The following is a 19058-nucleotide window of genomic DNA, read 5'->3' on the forward strand; positions in this document are numbered from 1 at the left end:
AGCTGATTCCACAATCACAAACAAAACTGACATAAACACCACCCATGAACCATCCGGGTGGAAAGCGCCAGAGGAACCCATGATGCAACTTCCTGCGTTGGAGCAGCAATGTAAAGAACCCAGAGCAGCCACGCCTGAGACCCTGGTGGGTGAAGGGTCTTTCCTGCCCCTCAAAGCACTACAGAGAAGCCATGCCCACTCTGGGGAGCCAGTCCGCAGGTGAAGAAAGTCCCTCTTCAAAGCCTGCTTTTCTGTGGACTGCACATAACTAAATGCTCAGACTTCTAGGAAGCGTTGTAGGGAGAAAGGTGTTTTCTGCCTGAGGACCCTGGATGGAGGGTGTGCTGCAAGCTAAGGGCTTTCTTAATAACCAATAATTATTTGGCACCAAATGTATGCCCATAGTCATCTGCAGTGGTCAGTGAGTTGAATCTTGGCGACCTCTTCTAAGATATGAGGTCTGCCAGTTCTTGCACGCTCGCGCGCACACACATCCATACTCCCTGCTTCCTTGTCCATAAGATGGGGAGGCCCAGGGACCATCATGGTGAGTTCATCAAAGCCCAACTCGTTCATCCACACTAGCCAGCAGGCAGTGATCAGGAACCCCTTTCCACAGGTCTGGGTTTAGGCCAAGTCCACGCAAATGGCTGGAGTCACCATCAGGACACGGAGTCACTCCAGCAACCTTGGGTCCCCAACCTTCCATACAGATGCTCCAGCAAGGAGACAGCGTCCTCTTGTCAGCCAGTGAGGGACAGGTGCAGAGCTGTGTGCCCGACCTCGTGTGTGTGAGATCTGCGAATGACTCACAGGTGACACAAATAAGGACCTGATCTAAACGCCTGCCACCTTTGATACGCAGTTCTATTTATTCTAAAAGAAAAAAATCTTAAGTTTAAAGACTAGGTATGGTGGCACACACCTTTAATCCCAGCACTCGAGAGGCAGAGACAGGCGGCCTGTTCTCCGTAAATTCAAGGCCAACCTGGTCTACAAAGTGAGTTCCAGGACAGCCAGAGCTAAACTGTGAAAACCTGTCTCAAAAAAAGAAAGAAAGAAAGAAAGAAAGAAAGAAAGAAAGAAAGAAAGAAAGAAAGAAGGAAAGTAAAGGAAGAAAGGGAAGGAAGGAAGGAAGGAAGGAAGGAAGGAAGGAAGGAAGGAAGGAAGGAAGGAAGGAAGGAAGGAAGAAAAGAAAAGAAATCCTGTGGCTAGGGAGAGGGCTCGGTCAGCTGCACAAGCAGAGGGACCAGATGTTGATCCCCAGAACCCGGGTAAAAGCCAAACATGATGGTAAAGCCTGTGACCCCGACACTGGGGTTACTTGCTTGAGGTTTCTGGGCAACCAATCTAACCTGGAACTTGAGTTTCAGGTTCACAAAGAGACTGTCTCTGTCTCAAAAATTAAGGTAGAGAGTCCGAGAAAACATTAACCTCTGGTCTCCAAACAGAAACATGTGTGCACACACAGAGAGAAAGAGAAACAGGAACAAAAAAACCCAGAACAATCCCCAAGTCTACTCCTGCCCTGGGACACCTGTCAGAAATATTTCTGCATTCTAAAAGCCAGTTCCAATGGAGACTGGGCCATGAGACAGAGCAGGTGTACAGAGTGACAGGCCAGAGCTCGTGCCTCTCAGCACGGGAACCACAGCCACACAGAACGTTCCCAAACATGCTCGCCCTGGCTGGCCACAGTGAGCCTGAGACCCCCACATAATCACCACCAGAGCCGGGAGTGCTTTAAAATTAATTTTATTTCTCTTTATATCTTTTATTTTAAACTTTAAAAAAAGGTTCATTTGACATTGTCTTCAAGAGTCTCGCGCCTGCTGGTAAGTGCACGCATGGACTGTGTTCACAGTATATCTCCATGACCAAGGACAGTTGGTGCTTATTGCTGGAAAAAGTGAGTGTCCATGCCTGGGGAGGCGTGGGCGTGAGGGACAGCGGTAGAGGGCTCAGGATCCCAGAAAGCCTGGGGTCTGTCAACAACATGAGGAAACCAGCCCAAGAGAAGCTGGGTGTTCTCGGCCAGACCCACACAGCCTCTCTGGAGTCTCCCCAGCCCTGTCTTGGGTCAGGCAGGAGGGTAGAGAGGAAGGAGAGTCAGAGAAGCCAGCTGGGCAAAGCCAGGCATGCAGCGGGGAGGGATCTCAAGAAACGTGGGTTTGGGAGTCCCCATGTCCAGGAAGACACCCTTAGTGACCCCCCAGCTCAGGACAAGGGCTCGCCTCCACCCTCACCAGGGCCCATCTTCTTTCTTCAGTCCTGAAAGCAGAAGGAGCCTTTCCAGCCAACGGCCAGTCCTGTCCTAGAGCAGGGCGGGGACCCCATGCTCTCCCAGCTAAGGCGACAGCCTCCACACACGCAAAGGGAAGGTCCCAGGGGAGGTGCTCACTGGACTCCAGGTGAGTGCAGCCCCCAGCTCTAGTGGCCTGAGAATGACGGGACATTAAGCACCCCTAGAGGAAATATGTCACAAGTGTAGGAACAGAGCTGGGTCTAGCCGTGCCCTCCCACGCTGTCACCAGGACCCCTCACCAGTGGCTCAGCAGCAGCAGAACCATTGTTTTTCTTGTGTGATGGTTTTCTGTGCTTATTACTGGTTGGAATCCAGTGATGCAGCTGTTGGCACGCTTAAAGGAATGTCCCTCAAGCGGCTCAAAGCAGACATTTCTAGACACCTTGGCATCACTCAAGAAGGTAGACCCCAAGATTGGCCGATGTGTCAAACCAGTTTCACAGTGACCTGACATTGCCCAAGCATGGGACTCTCCAACCCTGGGCCGGGGCTTCCTTCTTCAGACAAGAAACAGGGAGTCAGCCGACTGCTCCCCAGACCTCCCCACCCCAGGAGCACCTATGATGGGGAGGGAGCCCAAGCACCCTCCAGCTGGTGCTTAGAGCTTATCTACAGCCCACCCCCAGAGAGTCTGGGAGCTGCTTCCCCTGAGAATGAGCCAGAAGCCGCGTCACTGGCTTCTTTACAGTGTGCTAGCGAATGGGCAGCCTGGGGTGAGGATGGGCAGCCTGGGGCACCGGGACCCCGGATTCAAGTGTGACAATGCAGGTCAGGAGGGAAGGGTACACCTTCTTTCCCTTAGAACAGCTCAGACTTATCAGGATTCGGGGACAATGCCCCCACCCCAGCCCACCCTGCCAGGCATTTGGGACCAAGGTAAATGGAAGAGAAAAAGCCACATACCTAGGGGTGGGTTCTCGAGTTAGCAAAGGTGAAAGTTTCCTAACCCTGACCTAACACTTTGGAACCTGTCCCTTCCTTCTCCCAGAATATCCCACCAGGCGAGTTAAGGCTACTGAGGAGAGAGCGGGGGTCAAGGATCTGTGCCCAGCTGGCACCCCTGGCAGGTATTAGGGAGAGGTTCTACTGGGGCAGAGTAGGGGCTCCAGGCAGAGTCTGTAGTTTTGATTCTGCCAAGACAATGTAATAAAACAGCTGGCTTTAGACCTGAGCCCCCACTCTTGCCCCTCACCCAGACACCCAGGAAGAGTGGGCTCAGGTGGGCCTTCCTCTAGGCCCGCCTCTCTTTCCAACTCTGGCAGAAGAAGGCAGGCCCTGAAGGAAAGAGACCCGGGACCTTTCCTTTCCTCTTCTTTAAATTCAGCTTAAGGCAAAAGTTTGGCAAAGCAAGTCTACATAAGGCCGCATGGCAGAAGACAGACAGAGGGGAGGCGGGAGGAGCAGGCTGGGTCCCCTCACCGTCAGCCTCCTCCCCTGCCCCTGAATCCCATATATATATATATATATATATATATATAGAGAGAGAGAGAGAGAGAGAGAGAGAGAGAGAGAAGAAAGAAAAAAAGCAGTGTTTCAGAGAGTCGGCTGCAATGAACAACTGATTGGGAGGGGAGGAGAGACGATCAGAGGTGGGGGGGACACCTGTGTGTCCTACAGGGAAGCAGGTGGGAGAGCCAGGAGGCCAGCGGGGATTAGCACAGTGAGATCCGCCCCTGGAGAAGGTAGAATGGTTGTATTTTTCTGAATGACCGGAGAGGGCATCTGGGTTTCCTTCTGAGTAGTAATATTGTTCCGTGAGTCTCACCTCGCAGCAGCCTGGCTGTTACCGGTGCTTGGGTGGGATCACCACCAGCGGCTGCCCGTACTTGGGCCGCCACATGAGGACCTGAGCGTCGTTGGCATTGGGCTTGACCAGGGCGCTGGGCGGGATGGGCTCATTCTTGCTCAGGATTTTCGGCTGGTCCTGGGCGATGGGCTCCCGCAGCCGGGCGCGCTGGCCCAGGGGCCGGTTGGGATTCACCTCAATGCTCAGCTGCATACGCCAGTGGAGCGTCTGGAGGATGATCATGTCATTGGTCGAGGTGTTGGTGGCCACCAGCCACGTGGTGAAGCTCTGGTCCCGGTAGATGTTGGTCAGTTTGGCCACGTTGCTCTCGCTGACGGGCACGGCCCACGTGACGCTGGGGTAAAAGTTATCGTTCATGCTGATGATGAACTTGGAGTCTCTCTTGGTGGGGCCCACGATTGTGCAGGTCTCTGTGGTATTGCCATACCACGGGTAGTTCACTCCATCCGAGTCACTGATGGCTTCAATTTTGCCCTCCTGGAGATCAGGGAGCTCCCAGCTAGACCTGGGGGGTGGAGGAAAGAAGGCCAGGTTATTTTTCTCAGTACTGGGTAAAGCTTTTCTGCATTCTCATGGTGGGACAGGGACTGTCCTGGACCCTGGGGACAGAAGGTGCTCAGCAGACTCACCCCCTTTGCTCATGGGGCGGGTGTGGGGCAGAGCAGACAATAAACAGGACGTCCAGTATCAGGTAATGTGAGTCCAGCCCCAGGCGGCTTTATTACCTCAACCCTGGGCTGCAGAGGGGGCTCATTGCTCATATACTACTCTTACAGAGCTGCCAAGTCAGCAGCTCACAAACACCTGGAACTCCAACTCCAGGAGATCTGCTGCCCCTTTCTGGTGTCTGTGGGCACTTGGACCCATGTACCTACACACACACACACACACACACATACACCCACAAACGCGCGCAATGTTAAAAACAAAATATTTTGGGGGACGGGAGAGATGGTTCAGTGTTTAAGAGCATTGGCTGTAGCCGGGGAGTGGTGGTGCACACCTGTAATCCCGGCACCCGGGAGGCAGAGACTGTGAGTTCGAGTACAGCCTGGTCTAAAAAGCAAATTCCAAGACAGCTACGACTGTTTCAGAGAAACCCTGTCTCAAAAAACCAAAACCAAAACAAAACAAAAAAGCCCTGGTGGCTCTTCCAGAGATCCCGAGAGTTCAATTCCCAGCACCTACGTGGTGGCTCACAATCGTCTCTAACTGTAGTCCCCGAGATCCAGTGCCCTCTTCTGGCATGCAGATGTACATGCAGACAAAACACCCATATACATAAAATACATAAATAAAAAATTTAAAATATGTATATATGATATTTTTAAAGACCCAGACTGTTCGTACAGTACCATCCCAAACCAGACTATCCCTTCATGAGAGCCAAGATTCTTAAACTAGTACTAGATGCCAGCTGGGATCTGGAAAAACCCTGTTTGTCTCTTCACGGGGACTTGTCATTTTGAGTCTCTAATATGGACAAACACTGGCAAAAATGGGTCTTCCCAGACATCAGCGAGATAAACACAGGAAGCCACACAGTTCTATGATCTAAGGGTGGTGGCTATGGCCTCTTAGAGGCTAGGGGCTCTCCTGAACTACACAGCACTTGAATACAGACCAGGATGAGACTACAGCTCAGTAGACCTTCCTCCTGCCACGTGTATCCCCACTGACTTGTGAGTTATTCTTCTGCAACTGTGGGAACCAATAGGAGGCTCCAGAGTCCAATGGCTATGGGGTCAGCTGACCTGGGGATGACTCCTGGCCCTTACACTGGCTACCATGTGACCTTAGACAAATGCCTGCCGTGTCTGGGCTTCTACGTCCTCTCCCTCCAACACTCCTCTTCCTTCCATGCTGTCTCCACCACACCCAGCAGGAACCACAGCAGGCAAGGCTGCAATGCCCCTACTCTCTTTCTACCTGACTCTTCACTCTCTTATCCTGGAAGACGACTTCCACGTGGCCACCATTGAACCAAAGCAAGCCTGGCCAAACCTCTTCTAAAAGGCCTCTTTCCTTCCTGGCCCCAGAGACTTTACCTCCAGAGATCCAGCCAAAGAGCCTGCTGCTACCGCCAGGCCTGAAGACCCTGTATCCCTGGGAAGTGGTGTATCCCTCCTACTACGTGCTCAGTCTGACACACCTTACCTGCTGGGGCCGTGGTGGGTGTCTAGCTTGAACATGGGAATCCCATATACAGACTAAGTCTTGGCTACCTCAGTGGCATGGGAAGCCAGGCAAGGTCCTCCCCATCCTGGTACCTCAGATCTAGCATACCTAGGCTAGGCGGACTGCAAGAGCTGCACAGCAACTTGTCAGCCCAAGGCACATGCACAGCAAAAGCCTGCAGCAGACACTGCCAGGACTGGTGTGGACACTCAGATAGGAAAGGACCCGCCAGCCCAGCTGGGTTACCCCAGAGTTCCCAAGCTCCTAGGGACACAGTGGCTACTGGAGAACTCACGCCAGGCTTCAGGGTCCCTCAGACTGTCATCAGACCCAAGGGCCATCACCTAGGAGAGCTCTAGGTGGAGACAGGGAACAAGGTAACACCTGCTCACACGTGGCCACGGAGGGCGCTCTACTGTCCATGAGCCCGACTGCGCCACCGGACTTCCAGTGAGGCCTGGAGACACAGCACCAAGGCTCACACCCGCTGACCCCACCCTTTTCTGCACACCTCCTCATCCCACTGCTGGCCGGGAGCCACACTCCTGTTAGAAGTGCATTCCTAGTCAGGCACTTGCCTGTGACCCCAGCCCTTGGGAGATGGAAGCAGGAAGAGGAAAGCTTCAAAGTCATCCTCAGCTACACAGCAAGTTCAAGGCTAGCCTGAGCTACCTCAGGCTTCTCTCAGAAATAGCAAGACTGCCTTTCTGTCTGCGGCTCGCGTCACTTATGGGAGCCAAAGGGAGAAAGCTGCCAAGTTTCCATAGTGGGTGAATGGGTATAGAAAACACAGTTCCTATGTACAACAAATAGTCTTGAAAGGAAAAAAAATTCTGATTCACATTACAACACAGGGGAGCCCAGGGACATTATGCTAACTGAAAGAAGCCACCACAAAAGGGGAATTATGTCATGACAAGACTTACATGTGGTGCCCAGAGCACCTGAATCCTGAGACAGAAAGTGGAGCCGGGGCTGCCAGGGGCAGGAAGTGAGGATGCTAATTAACGGGGCAGAGTTTTGGTTAGCAACAAGGAAGAGCTCCAGAGATGGATGGCGGGATGTTGGTGAGTGGCCCTACTGCCCCTCAACTGTGCACCCCAATCATGCCGCCTCAGTCTCTCTGCTGGGAAGTCACCAGAACTGGAGCCACTACAAGAGGATGGGCAGGGACAGAATTTTTATTTTTTTTTCTTGGTGCATGTTACGTAGTGTGTGTGTGTGTGTGTGTGTGTGTGTGTGTGTGTGTGTATTTGTGTGTGGGAGCACTGTGTGCAGGTGTGTGCACTCAGACCTGGGAGAGCCCAGGGTTAACACTGGTCTCTTCCTCCATCTCCTTCCACCTGATGTAATGAGACAGGGTCTCTCCATGTTAGTCCAGCTGGCCAGCTTACTCTGGGAATTCCCATCTCTGTCTTCCTGGAAGCTGGAATTACAAGCAGGCCACCATACCCCGGCAGCTTTTACCTACACTCTAGGGATCTAAACACTGGTCCCCACACCTGCATGCAAGAACTTCACAAGTTGGGGCTGCCTCCTCGGCCCCAGGCTCTGCTAAATTTTCTGTTCCTCTCACTGCTAAGTTCAGTCATGTGTGACAGGCTAGGCCTTGAGCATAGCCAGACACAACAAACCTGTCTCTCCACCCCCAGCAATCCCTCAGGCCCAGGTCCACATGCACTTCAGCATGGGGTTGCTGATTCCCCAGAAGGATTCAGACCAGAGCGGGCCCTGGACCTGCCCTGAAACTCTCAAGAGCAGCCTGCCTCTGTCTAACACCCCTGGGTTCCAGGCCCTGCTTTCTGTCTCCCTGGAAGTCTTTTTAGTGCCCTGTCTGTTTGATTTGCCGTACTGGGAAGGAAACCCAGGGCCCCAGAAAAGCTAAACAGTCCTCTAACCATTCAGCCACACACCCTGAGCCTGGAAAAATGCTATTGTTTCTTTTGGTGTGCGGGTTTTGTTGGGGAGGGGCTTACAAGATCTCAGTCTATCCAGTCTCCTCAGGCTGGCCTTAAACTTGAGGGTGATCGTCTTGCCTCAGCCTCCACCATGAGTCACCACGACCGGTTGAAAGGTGTTTGAGAACAAGGACCCATCAGCAAAAGCTGAGGGGCATCCCTGAGACCCACACGGAGAAAGGAGAGAAGCAATTTCTGCAAGTCGCCCTCTGACCACCACAAGCTCACAGCAGCACCCCCATCCCTCCAAATACATATACAGATGTAAAAGGAAGGGAACAAGCTTGGGAGAAACCACTGCTCCTTTGAACTTCCATATTAACGACAGATGCACGCACACACGCACGAGCGTGGTGGGGGATAGCTTCACATTAGTGTGGGTGGCCTTGCTCTTGACCCCACCCTGAAATTCTAAGCGCTGGTCCAGTCATAGACAGGTGACAGCCTTCATGAGCTGGCAGCCAGCAGAGTCTCACGAGAGACGTTACTCAGACAGAGAGATGCAAGGCAGAGCCAACTTCATTCAATCGCTGGGGAAGATGGGAAGAGCCAGGGACCGACCAGGGACATAGTGTGAGGGGCACAGCAGCCTGGAATGGAAACTGAGGCAGACATTAGCTCTCTGACAGTCACAAGCGCTCTGCTGCTCATCAGCGGCCCACGGCTAAGTGCAAGCACGCCCATGCCAGGCTTCCTCCGTGAGCCCACGTGCTAATCCACACCTGCCACGACTGTGGTCAGAAACCTGGGGAGACGCTCAAAGGGAGGCCTCGGCAAAGGTAGGTGCGGCTCTTGGCTCGGACCTGGCTTCCCTCATCTGACCTGAAGCCTTTCTAGACCTCACTTCTATTTTCATATTATACACACATTTTTGTTGTTGTTGTTGTTTTAGAAACAGGGTTTCTCTGGATAGCCTGATCTGTCCTGGAGCTCACTGTGCAGACCAGGCTGGCCTCGAACCCACAGAGATCCGCTTGCCTCCGCCTCCTGAGTGCTGGGATTAAAGGTGTGCGCCACCACCGCTCGTCAACACTCAGCCTCCTGATTTGTGTAGGATGATACACTAAGGCCTGAAGTCCCAGCACTCAGGGAGGTGAGGCAAAAGGGACCAGGAGTTCAGGTCAGGAAGCTGGGGGCTTAAACTAATGAGACCCCCTCACAAATAAAACAAAACAAAAACAAAAACCACCCAGAACTTGAGCCCTCATGCAGAATGAGAAGACAAGGGTCGTTCCAAAATGAAGAGCTTTGACATGGTGACAGCAACCGTGGAACATACTTGCGCCCTTCTCAGCCAGGGCTGGTGCAGAGGCACCTGATGCCCAGGCCACCTGCCATGCTCCGTCCTCGTCCTCTCGGGTGTGGGGAGCCAAAGAATAGCAGGCAAGTCCAGACTTGAACCTGAACCTCAAATGCTTCCAGAGCCCCTAGTGTGTCTGAGATGGTGTCCCCAGATCCTCCCACCATCCTAATCCTGCTGCAGACGGCATGGTCACCAACTCAATAAATATCTGCAGAGGTCTGCCTGGGCGCCAGCAAAGAGCCTCAGCACCATTCCTGACTCCAGCTCCTGGCAGAGACCCGCTTTCCTGCCTGGTCTCCAAGGTGCCTCTGATTCTTTAAAAACACCAGTCTGGTCACATTGCTCCGGGCTCTGCTAAGCCTGTCCCTGCTCTCTGCTGACATAAACCTAGATGCAGTGGGCGGGCCAGAAGCCCCAGGCAGTCACATGCACACAGGCCCTGCCCTTCCCATCCCAGGCTGTGGGCTGGGGCTCTCTTTAGGTCCTCCTGCTCCTGTCCTGGGAGGGGGGGGGCGACCATCTGCTAAGCTCTAGCCATAACCCCAGGCAAACCACTCTGACCCCTTACACAAGCTAGGTGCCCATGGCCCGTGTCCAGTACCACTGGGACGCTGTAACTGTCTCCTGGCACATGCCCCAGGGCAATCAAAGAGCAGTGTGACCATTTGAGGGCAGTCTTTTTCCCAGATGAACCACAAAGGCCAAGAGGACAGAGCCACACCTGCCTTGAACCTTACCACATATCCAGGACTCATCAGAGTACCAGGCCTGAACTTGGGCCCCAGAAAGCTTGTAGCCCGGCTTCCTGACGCCCAACAGCATGCTAGGTCACATAAGAAGCATTAAGCACCCAGAGTTGCCTGGGTCTCTGATCACCTTGCCAAGCTGTAGGTGGAACAGACACTATTAGGATCCATGGTCACCAAAGCAATGAGGGTGACAGTCAGCATCACCTACATAGGCTAAGAGCTACCCCTCACACATACATGTCCACACAGACACATGAAATGCAGATACGTGTGCATGCAGATTCACATGTCTACACGACACACATACATGCATTCAGACACATATAAGCACATACATACTCATACAGATGCATATGCACATAGACATGCACACATTCATGCATGTGTATGCGTACAAAAATACATGTGCACACACAGAGAGGTTTTAGGCAGCATGTATGAGTTGCAGCAGCATGTGTAAGAGTGAATGGGTTGTAGGCTTTTTCCTCAGCATGGGAAGCAGATACAGCCCCCACAGGCCCCCATTTCTCTCTTGTTCATTCTCAGGGTCCTGGGCTTGCTGACCACAAATCCTCAATCCTGGGTTCTAGATCCAGCAGAAAAAAGTGACCTGTCGTGGGGCTAAGTTTTTAAGCAGCATATGTTTCTGTCCACTTTATCTCTATTTATTCACTTTCAAAAAATGCAACTGGGATCAGACATGGTAGCTTGCACCTTTAATCGCCATATTCAAAAGGCAGAGGCAGTAAGATCTCTCTGAGCTAGAGGCCAGTTAGGTCTACATACAAAATTCCAGGCCAGCCAGGGCTACACTGGGAGATGCTACGGCAAAAAGTAAATAATATTTTTTTTGTAAAGCAAATGAATCAGTCATTTGCAAGAAGCACTTCTGCATGGGCAGACCGGGGACACACAGACCTGAAGCTGGGTCTAGATAGGTTTCCTCCTATGCGTTACCTATCTTGCTTTAATATGAGATTTGGGGGCCGGTAAAATGACTCGGTGGGTAAAGGCACTGGTCACTCAGTTCAATACCCAGAACCCACCGAGAGCAAACTCACTCCCTAAAATTGTGCTGACCTCTATATATGTAGTGGCATGCACACACACACACACACACACACACACACACACACACTAATAATAGGCTTTATTTTTTTTTGTTGTTAATTTTAAATGAACTTTAGTTTTGAACCTAATGATATCGCCCACACACCTTACCACCTCCCTCATGATACATGACACTTTAAGAACACGTCTAAGGAATAGACAGGCTCTGGGCTAGATTCGCCCAGCACTTACGGCTGCTCTGCCCTGCCCTGGTCCTACACTCAACTAGATAACTTGGAAAGTCAGGAGTAAGCTCCCCGGCAACAACTGAACAGATTCGCCAACAGCTCTCAGTCTGGAAAGTTGTGTGTTACAGAAAGAGAGGCCTGGGAGAGTTCCTTCTACACAGGGCGGGGATGCCCCTGGACTGGGCCCTCCGTGGCCCATCCCCGGGTCCTGCCTTCACAGCATCCAGCACCTGCCCACGGCTCAAGCAAGAGCCTCTTCCCACAGCCCCACTTCTGATGCCTTTCCCCTCCAGACTCAGGCCCCAGCCCTGACCTAACCTGAGGAGGAAGGACCCAAAAGTACCTGCTAAACTTTAGCTCCAAGGCCAATTATTGTGGTCAGAACTGCCCAGCACTGGACTTTGCCAGAGCATCCGATAAACTATTCTTGCTTTAAAATTTTTTATTATTTTCTAGGAATGTGTTCTTTGAAAAAGCAAGCCATTAAGAAATAAATACAGCAAAAACTGAAGCCATTTCTCCTCCGCCCCTCCTCCTGGACGGTACTCATGACGGCGTACTTCGGTAAACATCCTTCTAAACATTTCTGCGTGTTCACACAGGATGTGCCCGGTTTACCATCTTCCCCACCATGAACCATCCTGATCCCATTCTTGCCCGCTCTATTGGGTTTTGTGGTGTTGGGGATGGAAGCCAAGGCCTCTCACACACAAGGCAAGATCTCTGCCACTGAGCAGGACCCTAGGCTCATCTTCCAGCGTTATTTTAATGCGACACTGTTTCCGTGGAAACCCGGTTGTTTGTAACAGCAGTACTCTGCACAGTGGACAGATCTTAATTCTCTCTTCCGACTGCAAGATGCCTGGGGTATTTTATTTGCAGCTCCCTGCTGCCATAGTCCCAGGGCAAGATCTTCACAGAGTAGCATGCAGCCCTGACTCACTTCTCCACATGTATGTACTTTCCCCCTGCTCACTAGGCTGGCCACCTATGGTGTCTCTAGAAGTCAGGCCCAGACTAAGGTAAAGTGTTCTGTAAGCCAGACCCTAAAAGCAGAAGCCCTGGACGAAAGGTGCAGCTAGCGACAGCCAGGCTCAGCAGACAGCAGCTAGTGGCTGCCTAGACTGGAGTTTTCTCTCTCCACTCTGCTGATCTACGGTGTGGGCTCCCAGCATTTCCTTCACATTGCCCTGAACTCCCAGGCTGCTGGCGTCCGTCCGTGGGTCCCCAGAACAAGCCACTTGCTTCCCACTCTCAGAAGGCAGATTCAGGCTGGAGCCATCACTTGGTCACAACTAGCCCAGGGGGAGTTCTCCCAGGCTGGGCCACCCCCACCACTTCCCTCCCACCCTGAAGCTCGGAAGCAAGGACTTCCCTCTCCCACTCACCCCGCCCTGGCCTCCGCCATTGCCCAGCAGATGGGGGAAGCCGCCTTCCGCCCCAAGACAGGAAGCTTAGTCTTCAATTGTTCTGTGAGGCGCTCAGGCCCTGGCTCTGGGAAGAGGCCACACGGCCAGCCAGGACATTCTTCCTGGGGCCATCCCCCAGATCTCAGGTGCTGAGCAAACACCCTTAGGCAAGTGGCTTTGTAGTCTGAGTTCTCATCCTCAAACTAGGGCCTCTGAGGTCCTGGGGTACACCCCAGAGATAGCAGGGTAGAAGAAAGGACAAGCTCCAATCTTACCCCGAGTCTCTCCGAGCCCTTTAAGAGATGTGCCTGGCAGCACACTGTGGGTCAGAAGAGCTCACAAGGCCTCAGGAGCCAAGGCTGCCCTGCTGTGGAAAGGGACCCGGGGAGGTAGGAGAGCAACGGCACCACACTTGGATCCTGGTTTAGCTCTAGGTCACAGTATAGGACAATAATCCAGTACTCAGGATTTGTAATCCCGATATCTAGGGAGACGGTGCAGGGAGAGCTCCGGGGTGCTGGCTCAGTGCCAAGCACCCAGCACCTTACTCATCCACTCAGCCCACTGGGACAAGGAAGCAGGGAGGAACTAGCATTCCCATTTCAAAGGTGAGCACCTGCTCTCCCCCCAGCCCACATCAGCTCATCCTGAGCTACACACCACTCCTAGCTTTGGCCTTGCCTCACCATGGGCCAGGTCCGTAGAGAATGCCAAAGAAGGGCAAAGCAGGGACAACACGCACAGCGTCTCCCACACAGGCAAGAAACTCTGACTTGTCACTTAGAAGTCTACACCAGCTGACAGGTGGCAGTTGAGGAATTGCGGGGGAGAGCTGAGGAGGCAGGTGTCTCCGACAGTTTGGAGGGGGGTTGACTTTGAAAGTACCGTGGGTTGGACACTTTCATGTGGGCACGAAAGAGCCGCCATCTTCCAGCATTCCCCTGCACAGCTGGGGCTGTGACTGAGGTGGTGGCTCTCAGAATGGCAATGTTCCATCGCCAATAACTTCAAGTCCAAAATGCCATCCACCAAGTCGCCCTCGCTCAGAGACTAACTGCAAGCAGGGATAATGCTGGGGGATATGACGGATTTCAGATAGGCAGTCAGAATTAATATTTCCAATACAAGCCCATTTGTAAAGAATACAAATCCTAATCCAGCCTGGGCCACCTGGCTGTGTCCTCCCAGAGCCTAGAGAACACTTTAGAGCCCCAGCTAGTATGGGTTCAGTCTAACAGTAATTCCACACCCCTTCCAGGGGACATGGGATCCTGTTTGGAGATATCTTTGGTTGTTACAAGTTGGGGGTGAGTAGTATACTCAAAGAGGGGGAGCCAAGCGTCCTCTGTAATGCCCGCCCCCAGTTGCCAACGAGAAGTATCTGACCAGGGCACAGGCACCAGTAGAGACAATCATCCACTCACTTGGGGTTTAAGAGCTCAGAGACCGCAGTTAATACAGTCGGGCGCTGTTTTGTTTTGTTTTTGAAAACAAGGTCTCGTGATACAGCCCTGACTGTCCTGTAACTCACAATGTAGACCAGGCTGGCCTCCAGTTCAGAGAGATCTGCCTGCCTCTGCCTTCAGGGTGCTGGAATTAAAAGGTATGTGCTAGTGTGTCCAGCCTGGAAGGTTCTTTTAATAAGCCCGTCTAAAGGTTTCTGCTTACAGTCTGGAGCTATGCAGAGCCAAGTCCAGAGTTCCAACAAATCAGCCCTCGGTGTCCATGGGACAGGATGGGGCAGCGCCACGTGCAGTGAGACCGCAAGAACAGAACCACTCAGCACAACCAAGCTTCACGCTGTTTTGCTGACCAGTCATAAAGAGACAAGTGGCTCCATCTACGGCATTTTCTCCAAAGCACGGTCACCTGCCCCTGTCCCCACACTGCAGCTGGCCCTGCCCCACCTGGGACTCAAAAGTCTGGTGATCTGGGAGAAAGAGCCAAGTCAGGCACTAATCAAGAGAGAGCAAAGAAAAAGGCCTTGGCCGCTTTAACCATCCCTGACTGAAGCTATTTTTACAATTTTGAAAGTTAAGAGTGTAGGGCCCAGGCTGGGGCGAAAACTCATTACAAGGGGTAGCTAGCAGCATCTTTTCTAGCTCAGTGGCTTCAGCCACTAGGCCCAACTTCACGTATTTCTGTCTGGGAGACCTGAAACTGAAATCATATCGAGGCTGCCGGCCACCTGCTTGCAGGATTCTCATCAGCTTGGCCTAGTCTGACTGTGGGGGCAAAGGTTGTCTGAGTAACTCTCTCAATAAACCACACAGAAGGAACTATGAACGGCCTGTTTGAGTCAACTGAGGCTCCCAGTGGCTACGGCACTTGCCCAGGGTCACACCCTGAGAAGTGACCGCAGAGTTCATCTGACTAGGAACCCAGGACTGGCAATGGTGAAGCACAGTCGCCCCGAGGCTCTTGACCCCCGGGGGCCACTGAGGAGGCATCAGGGAAGCCATTAGGTTCACCCTGAGAAAAGCCTGTATGTCTCAGCAACTCTGATGATGCTTTGCAAAGCCAGGAAGAGGTGTGGGACTGGCTGGCGGCTGCTTGGGAAGAGCCTCCCTGAATACCCTTTGGAGTAGCTGTGGCTGCAACAGTCTTAAAAGGGGAAGGACTCTAAGGTCGACCTGTAGGGAGCCCAATGACCCATGTGCCCCAATGGTCTTAAGCCAGCAGGGTGATGGCCCAGTTTTAAGACATACCCCCTCTTCCTGTTTCCTTTAGAGCTTAGGAGTCGCCGAATGGAGGTGGCACATTTGTTGGCCTGTGTCGGGCCACCCTCAGCCCTGGTGAACCAGGTTATCCTGGACATCCGTCAAACGTAAGCTCCCACTCTCCAGGAGACCCCTCTACCCCACGTGCACAGCTAAGAAGTGAGGCCACACAGAGTGGACACCAACAACCATGAGACAGTATCCATGAGCCATCAGAGGTCAAGCCAGGGACTGTCCGCCCGGGAACCACTGGGTCCTAACAGCTTTCACGGCTGTTACTGTGAGGAGGATTTCCACGTGGGGGACGGCCCTCTTTGGGGACAGAGAACATGCAGAACATGACCCGGGGGGCCTCAGGGTCCCTGTGGAAATCTAGGACATTTTAGGTGACCAAACCACAGAGATGAAGCCATGCTCTCCTCCAGTTGTTCCTACTTAGGGCCCCATTGGAAGAACACCGGATGCTAACCCTTAACCTCTACTGGGAGACATAGCTGCACACTGCAGGGTAGATTTCTGAATTCTCTCTCACGCACACACACGCTGCTGCCAGCCACCGCCACCGACAATGGCAAAGCTGTCCTCTGCAGCTTTCTGTGGTTCCAATCCCCCGATCCCATGAGCCAGACAAGTCCAGGCCCCGCCACAAAGTCTTCCAAAAAGGTGTGGAAGCTTCAGAGGCCTCCACCACTCCTGCCCGCCTCAGGGGTTCCTGGAGACCTGAGACTGGGTTAGGGTAGTGCCTTCTCTGGTCACCCCCGGTAGCCCTGGCACTTGCTTTACCAAAGAAGCACAAGTTCCTGTTTTCTCAGCATCGTGCCAGGAAGGACAGACCAACTCTGAGCACCAGGGACAATAGCACGGCAGATCTAACTGAGCAGAATGACAAGTCTAACTGAGCTAGGACCCTAATCAACAAGTAAAGGCTCCAGAGAGTTGGAGAAGGCTTGGAGATAGTTCCGCTCTGCCTCAAGACCCCTGTGTTCCACAAACTCCTGCTCCTGCACCCTCCCACCTTACCCTGCAGCTTCCCCCACCCCCAGTATGTCCCCCCAGTACTCACATGCCCTGCTCCCCATACTGGTTGTAAAACTCCATATGGCTGCATGCCTGAATCCAGCCAACGATCCAGGTCTCCTTCTTGGGGATGGGCGGCATGACCACCTGGGCTGAAGCCCGGAAATGGGGTGTCCGGTAGCGCAGTACCACGCTGGAGGACTCATCAATGCTGGTGGGGATGGGGTCGATGGAGGCTTTCACGTCAATCACCGTAATTCCTTCCCGGAAGACTCTGGCTTTGCCTCCGATGCTCTGAATACAGCCCATGGCACACAGGACCGCTCTAATTTCCAGGAAAGACCAGCAGTCCCAAAAATAACAGGGCATTGAAAGGATGAAGGTTGCAGGACCCAGCGTAGAGCGCGCAATCTAATCTCAAAGCTCAAAAGCGAGATCCATAGGATAGAGAACTTACTGAGTGGAGGGGACTTGCATAGCACTATCGGACCTGATTATAAATACGGATTCTGCTGCATCTCAAGAGCCCTGGGCTCCCTCTTCTAACAGTGGGCAAAAGCCACCGATATTCTTTGGGTTTAAAAAAAGAAAAGTTTGCAGTTTAATGGATAAGCATGTTGTTCTGACATTCAGCCCTGCGTCCTCACACTTGGGGATGGTAGGTCGGACAGTCTCCCTGAAGTCTTCGGAGGAAGCAGACGAGCGCTGGCAGGCACATAAATAAGGAAGGCTCGGTCCCCGCGCGGTCGCGCCACCCGCGCTGCAGAACGCCGACTTCCTGCCCTTCTGCCTTCCGCACCCGCTCCCTGGGACACACGCGCCCTCCCGGCGGGGCCCAATCAATTGTAGTGTGAGTTCTCGTTCAGTCGGCAGAGGTCTGGCGCCCTGCGTGGCCGGCACCCACGCGCGGTTCCAAAAGGCGCGCTCCGGGCTAGGCGCTCTCCGGGTCCCCTCCGGCGCCCACTCGCGCGCTCCTTTGCTACTGTCGCTGTCGCCGCCGACCGCCGCGTGGGGCCCCGGGGCTGCGCTTGGGTGTCCGCCACCGCCTGCTTTGCCGCGGCCACTGAGGACCTGCAGAGAGGTGGAAGGGATAGGGCGTCAAAGTTGAGCCGAACTTTACTGCGGGGGACGCGAGGGCGCGGCGATGCGTGTGCGCCGGGCGCGGGCTGCGGAGCTGACGGCGCAGCTCTGGGCGGTCTCCCCGGAGGTGGCGCCCCCTCTCCGCCCGCCCCGTCAGTGGCCGCCGCACGACTGCGCGCACCAGCGAATAATCGCCTCCCGTGACATCTCCGCTGACACCCCTCTAGCCCGGGGGCGGAGTAAGGGGGTCGGTCAGACTGACACCGCAGTGGGTCACTAGCACTTCCCGGCCCTCGTGCTGTGTTTTACCACCAAGCCACAAGCGTGGAACGCCCCTTCTCTCTCGGGTCTCTCTGTCCTCCGAGGTCGCAGTGCCATCCCCAGGCCGGTCCTTTCTGCCATGAGGCCCTTAGCCGGCTGAGGTGGCTCGACCCCAAGAGGGCGCGCTGTCCCCTGTTCCCCCCGCCCCCGCACCCCTTGCCTCGGTTTCCCCTCTCCAGCCGCTAGCCGCAGCGGAGCACAGCGTCGGGGTGCGCGCCTTTGCCCGGGAACTTTGGCACTCACCTCCCCACCCAGGGGGCGTCGTGAACTCACCTGCCCCTAGGGCCGCTCCGGGTGCCTGGGTCACTGCCCTCCGGACGCCCAGACCCCACCGCCCATACGTTCTCGGGGCGCCCCCCTCCCCTGGGTAGTCCACGGCTCTATTAGGGTCTGGGGATGGCGTGGGCGCTTCGGGTCTCCAAGCCCCTCCTGACTTCTGGGTTGCTGTGAGGATGGCCGGGGGCGGAGGGCTGAGGCTCGGGGCTCTCTTGCCCCCACCCCGAGCGCCTCCTTATTTTATGATCATTGTGAGCGTGCTGTCGCCGCTCTGCCCCGCCGCCGCGCCGCAGCCGCCTGGCGCGCCCAGCGCCGCCTCGCTCTGCTGCAGCATCAGAAAGGCAACCAGGTCAAACTTTGCAGAAACTCGGCCCCTGCGCCGGCCTGGCCCCCGCGTTCGCTCGCAGCCGAGCGACAGCGCGCACCGGCGCACGCAGGACCGCCGCTCGGTCGTGCGCCCCGCGGGATGCAGGTCGCAGGCGGCGGCCGGCGGGCGGGCGCCGCCTCCTCCTCCGGCCCGCCCGGCTCTCCACCCTCGCTCCCGCACTCAGCGTGCCCTCCCCCCTTGGTTATCCTTCTCTCCCTCTTTTCCCCCCTCTCTGCAGCTGCTGGGGGAGTTGAGCCTCTTCTTGCATAA

The 19058-nt window shown here is 54.2% G+C and overlaps 1 protein-coding gene across 1 annotated transcript; it reads right to left on the reverse strand.

Moving 5' to 3' along the window:
* Positions 1 to 1739: 1739 nt before the first annotated feature.
* Fam78a (family with sequence similarity 78 member A) lies at positions 1740 to 18974 on the reverse strand. The gene is made up of 3 exons (XM_075985791.1): positions 18419 to 18974; positions 16791 to 17815; positions 1740 to 4617 (listed from the first exon to the last, which is right to left on the reverse strand). Exons 2-3 carry the CDS (start codon positions 17111 to 17113, stop codon positions 4089 to 4091), a joined length of 852 nt encoding a protein of 283 aa, XP_075841906.1. The 5' UTR covers positions 17114 to 17815; positions 18419 to 18974; the 3' UTR covers positions 1740 to 4088.
* Positions 18975 to 19058: the final 84 nt, after the last annotated feature.

Source organism: Microtus pennsylvanicus, chromosome 9 (genome assembly GCF_037038515.1).
Source record: "Microtus pennsylvanicus isolate mMicPen1 chromosome 9, mMicPen1.hap1, whole genome shotgun sequence".
In the NCBI taxonomy this organism is placed as follows: domain Eukaryota; kingdom Metazoa; phylum Chordata; class Mammalia; order Rodentia; family Cricetidae; genus Microtus; species Microtus pennsylvanicus.